The following is a 5,530-nucleotide window of genomic DNA, read 5'->3' as shown; positions in this document are numbered from 1 at the left end:
CTTCCAGCACTATATAAAACAGTGTTTTGTTTTGGCCCATAGGATTTTCATTTACTATCTTTCGTGAACCGATCACCAAATGCCTCTGTCTAGTTGCCTTAGTCTAGATGCTTTTGAAACCAGTTCATTATGGTAACTAGGCAACATGTGAAATTTTTTCATACGGGTTTTCAGTTTTCCGTATCTGAGCAACACTTAAGCCACCCAAATGCAACAGATGGAGAGATGACAGAGGTAATAATTCACCCTGCTAATGTTCCTACAAGTAAACAAATAGCATTTATAATACGTTTTGAGTGAAGTGAAACTGAGACGGCAATAACTGGTCTTGCTATGCTCATGATTAGCAAGGCATTAGATCTGTGCTGTTTGGCTCCGCATCAGAAATAGACAGAGTACCACATGCCCAGGGGGTATCTCTGCAGTCTTCAGAGTTTGAGCAATTTCTACTATTTTTTCTTCTGAATAATTTGTGACTCATTTATTGCTTATTATGGCAATAAACTGGGTGAGAAACCATATCTTTTTGGTCCAGCACATTTTTTCTTCTCTGAATTCAACTTATCTATTTTCAAACCTCTCAATAATGCAGTGCACTTATGGTATAAATTCTTTTTTATAACTCAGAACTGGAATTTTTATTGTCATGTTACATAAGGCAAATTTGTTCCTATATCACTCATAATATCCTGTAACAGCTATTTTATTTTCAAGTTTTCTTATTTACCCATCTAGATTCAAAGTTCGAAAAGGGCAGGATAAGTTATTGTCTTGAGTTTAATCAGGAGTTATTGATCCAAATGTTTATAATATAAGATTTATTTACTGCTGTTTTCCATTATTTGACCCCAAAGTTTCTTCATGACATTTTTCACTTCTGCATTCCGCAGGGTGTAGATTAAAGGGTTCAACATAGGAGTTATGAGAGTGCAAAATACAGTCACTGCTTTGTCAGCAGGGAAAGAGGTCATAGGTCTCAGGTACAGAAATGAACAGGGTACAAAGAATAAAATGACAACAGTAATATGGGAGGCACATGTGGAGAGGGCTTTGTGGCGACCTTCAGAGCCGTAAGACCTTAGTGAGTGCAAGATGATGATGTAGGAGGTGAGTAGCATGGAAAAAATGAGCAAACAGAGTGACCCACTGTTGGTGGCTATCAGGGGTCCCAAGATGTGAGTGTCTGTGCAGGCCAGCTCCAGGAGAGGAATTAAATCACACATAAAATGGTCAATGACATTAGGACCACAAAACGGCAATTGGAGTATGAACAAAAGCTGGATCCCTCCATGAATAACCCCCAAAACCACAGCCGTTCCCACCAGGAAACTACACAGCTTGCCGCTCATGATGGTTGAGTAGTGTAGAGGTTTACAGATGGCCACGTATCGGTCATAAGCCATTGCTATTAATAAGATGATCTCAACTGCACCAAAAAAATGTTCAGTAAATAGCTGAGTCATGCAACCATTAAAGGATACGGTATTCTTCTTAGAAATCAAGTCAAAGATCATTTTGGGAGCTATGGAGGTGGAGTAGAAACCATCGATAAGGGACAAGCAGGACAGGAAAAAGTACATGGGAGAGCCCAGGGCTGGGCTGATGAAGATAGTGATGGAGATGAGCAGGTTACCTGCTAAGGTGATTAAGTAGGTGAGTAAGAGCACAGGAATTAAGACATTCTGCAGTTGCGGATTCTGAGTGAGGCCCAGCAGGATGAATTCTGTGACATTTCTCATCCTTTCTCCCAAGGCAGCTTTGTATGAAGGCATGGGACCCACCTGGAAAAAAGTGGAATATTTCTGAGTGATGAAATTTTTAATTTAATAACACGTGAACCTACAGTTTCCTCACCTTGACTGTGTGGATCATAACAAGCTGTGGCTAACTTTGAGGAAAATGGGAATCCCAGAAGACTGATTGTGATTATGCGAAACCTATAGCTGGACCTGGAAGCAGTCCTCAAAACAGAGCAGGGAAACATTGCATGGTTCAGAATCAAGACAGGAGTGCATCAGGGATGCATCCAGTCTCCATACCTGTTCAATCTATATGTGGAACAGATCATTTGAGAAGCAGGGCTGTATGAGGAGGAATGTGACACAAGGATTGGAGGAAGACTCATCAACAACCTATGTTATGCAGATGACATGATCCTGCTTGCCAGAACTGAGGCAGATCCAAAGCACTTGCTGCAGAAGGTCAAAGACTGTAGTCTCCAATACGGATTGAAGCTCAACATCAAGAAGACAAAGATTCTCATCACAGGGTCAACTGACAGCACCGTGATAGATGGAGGAGAGATTGAAGTTGTTAACAATGACAGCTTTCTCAGCTCCACAATCAACACTCTTGGCAGCAGCAGTCAGGAAATCAAAAGATGATTTGCACTGGGAAAATCTGCTGTCAGAGTCCTCTCCAGAGTGCTGAAAAGCAGTGATGTTAGTCTAGAGACTAAGTTGCACCTGATCCAGGCAATAGTTTTTTCAATTATTTGCTATGCATCGGAGAGCTCGATGATACCTAAGGATGACAGAAGAAGAACCGATGCCTTTGAGTTTTGGTGCTGGAGAAGAGTCTTGAACATACCATGGACTTTCAAGAAAACAAATAGGTCTGTCTTGGTGAGGGTGAAACCAAGTTTCTCCTTGGAGGCTAGAATTTTGAAGCTTTGTTTCACGTACTTTGGGCATGTGGCCAGGAGAGACCAGTTCTTAGAGAAAGACATCCAGTGTGGAAGGGTGGAGGGACAGGTCAGGAGAGGAAGACCCCAGATGAGGTGGATTGCTACAGTAACTGGGACAATGGGGTTTGCAGTGTCAGAATTAGGGAGACTGGCTCAGGACAGGGTAGGTTTCAGAGCTGCTGTTCGCAGGGTCATTGTGGGTCACAGGCGATTCAACAGCCCACAATACAACAACTGTCCTTTTGTAGGTACTCACAAAAAGAACAGAAAGAGGTTTTTTTCTCCCTTCTTTGCATCAATAAAATAGTACCAATACTTAACATTGCAATAAAAATAAGGTATTATGAACAATAATTTATGGTTGGATTCTAAAGTTTTCCAGTGTATTTGAATGTTATCTTTTTCTTCTTTAATAGAGATTATAACAATATAAATTATTTTGGAATTTATACTCATGGACATGAACTCTGATGCATATATGAACACAATATTGAATATTAAATGATATAAATAATATAAATATTATTAAATATTTAAGTCAAATGTGTATCAGATATAAACAGAGCTGAAGATGGAAGTCCTTTCTTCTCTCAAATTGCCCTGGAATAATCCTTATAATTAACCTATTAAATATTATTCATTTGATATAATTGCAAGTTCTATCTGGCTCAACATAACTATTTTACTCTCAATATTTTCAGTAATTCATATTTGGATATTAACATGCAAGTAGTATGAAGTCCTCCGAAAAGTTCATAATACTTCTTAAATGAACTTGTATATTTAGAGTCATGCCCTGAATGAGAAGGATCTTCTTACTTATAATTTAAAGACATAATTAAATGGATCTTGGTATTTCTATGAGTTTCTTTAAAACAGAAAAGTAGGGTTATTGAAGATAATACCAGATGTGTTACATTGGGAAAATCAGCTGTCAATGACGGCTTCAATGAGCTAAAGAGTAAGGATGTCAGTTTAAAGAGTAAAGCATGTATGATGCAAATCATGGTATTAAATTGCTTCTTATGCATTCGAAAACCGGACAATGTATAAGGAAGACTGAAGAAAAATCAGTACCTTTGAATATTGTTAATGAAAAATATTGACTATTCCATGGACTGCAAGAAGAACAAACAAGTCTGCTTTGGAGGAAGTGTAGCCAGTGTGTTCCCTAGAGGCAGGGCTAACTTTGGGAAAAGATATGCTGGGAAAGGAAAAGATGACCTTTAACTAGATAATAAGATACTATGAGACTGTGACTGTAGCCATGGACTTGAGCATGGAAGTGATAAAGGAGGGTGGATGGCCCAGGATAGGGCAAGATTTGGATTTACTGTTTGTAGGGCCTTTATGAGCCATAGTTGACTTAAGGACATATAAAAACAACAAGATAATATCATTTTTAGGCAAAAATCTAATGAGCTAAGATGAATTTGAAGTTTCTTTGTTAAATGGTAAACATATTGAATATGTACAAATGTATATTGGTGTCTAGGGCATGATCTGCATGTAGATTTTCATGAATAATTGTACATAATTATTACAAAGAACCATAGGGTATTTCATTCTTTTCCTTTCCTCTTTCCAACCTCTTGCAAAAACATAATTATAGATTTTTCCCAAAAAAAATTTATGGACCAAGAATTCAGTTTCAAAGTCTCCTGAATTTTATAAAAGTTAGAGGAAAATTTCATTTTTGGAAGAACACAATTACCTAGTTGTTTTGTGCTATCTATAGCACTGTGACAATTTGGTTAATCATTATCAATAGATTGTTGTTGTTGTTTGCCATTGAGTAACCTGTGACTCATAGTGACCCTATGTACAACAGCCCTAAACCCTGCTCTATCCTTTGCCAACTTTATTGTCTCTGACAGACCTACCCTATTACCCCAGTCACTGAATCAATCCATCTCATCGATGGTCTGCCTCTCTTGCTCTGTCCTTCCAACCTCCCAAACACGGTGTCCCTCTCTAAGAACTGGCCCCTTCTTGCAACATATCCAGAGTTTGTCAGATGAATTTGGCAATATTAAAGTTATTAAGAAGGAAATTAAATACCAACCATCATGAAAGAGAAACTACAGATTCAATCTACTTGATGAGATGTAAATGTTGACCAGAGTGTTGTAAAAGTATTATCACTTGTTTTTAACAGTGTTTAAACTGACAGTATCACATCTAGGGTCTCTATTGATATTTGAGATGCAGCTTTTCTCTGGAGATTAATAGTTTCTTTATTTCTTTCTTCAATAAATCTGTTTTTAGAGAAAGCTACAAAAGTAAGATTATATAGCATGGTGATTATGAAAGCTGAAAATGCACATGTAAATCTTTAATAATATTCATAGATGCCATCAGAAGAGAATTTCATGTCACTGTGTCCAAATGAATTTTTAAAGAAAAATAATAACCTTTGAATCATATAATCTAATAAAAAAAACAATTCCAGTATAAATAACTTGAATACACGAAATAAATTTGTCTGAAATTTTGGGAAAAAATTTATTACCACTGACCTTGGTTGAGCTGATTGTAGAATCGTCAAATAGTACCCATTTATAGAAATCTTCCTTCTTAGGCCTTTACAACATGCACAAATGGATTCCATGAGCTTGAAATGCAAGCATTTCTAGAAAAAAATTTCAAATTAGAATCTATCAGATAAGATATTAAAATCCTTAACTCTTCTGATTGCTCTCCAAATCTTAAACATTTTGGTCTATTTTTCTGCCTGGATTTACTGAAACATGAGTTATTTTAGTTAAGAATTTTATATAGTTCCAAACTTTACTTTTTACTCATTTGTGCATAGAAGTATAAAGATAAAAAATAAAAATATAT

The 5,530-nt window shown here is 37.0% G+C and overlaps 1 protein-coding gene across 1 annotated transcript; it reads right to left on the bottom strand.

Moving 5' to 3' along the window:
* Positions 1 to 818: 818 nt before the first annotated feature.
* On the bottom strand, positions 819 to 1,739 carry LOC102844482 (olfactory receptor 4C45-like). The gene has a single exon (XM_006902624.1). The coding sequence runs from the start codon at positions 1,737 to 1,739 to the stop codon at positions 819 to 821; it is 921 nt and encodes a 306-aa protein (XP_006902686.1).
* Positions 1,740 to 5,530: the final 3,791 nt, after the last annotated feature.

Source organism: Elephantulus edwardii, unplaced genomic scaffold, assembly GCF_000299155.1.
Source record: "Elephantulus edwardii isolate Elephantulus edwardi_28Jun2011 unplaced genomic scaffold, EleEdw1.0 scaffold00431, whole genome shotgun sequence".
NCBI lineage: Eukaryota > Metazoa > Chordata > Mammalia > Macroscelidea > Macroscelididae > Elephantulus > Elephantulus edwardii.
The sequence above is the reverse complement of the archived record's forward strand: the minus strand, read 5'-3'. Positions and strand labels throughout refer to the sequence as shown.

Coding starts and splice junctions, on each gene's coding strand:
- LOC102844482 (XM_006902624.1), bottom strand. CDS start 1,739: ATGAGAAATGTCACAGAATTCATCCTGCTGGGCCTCACTCAGAATCCG.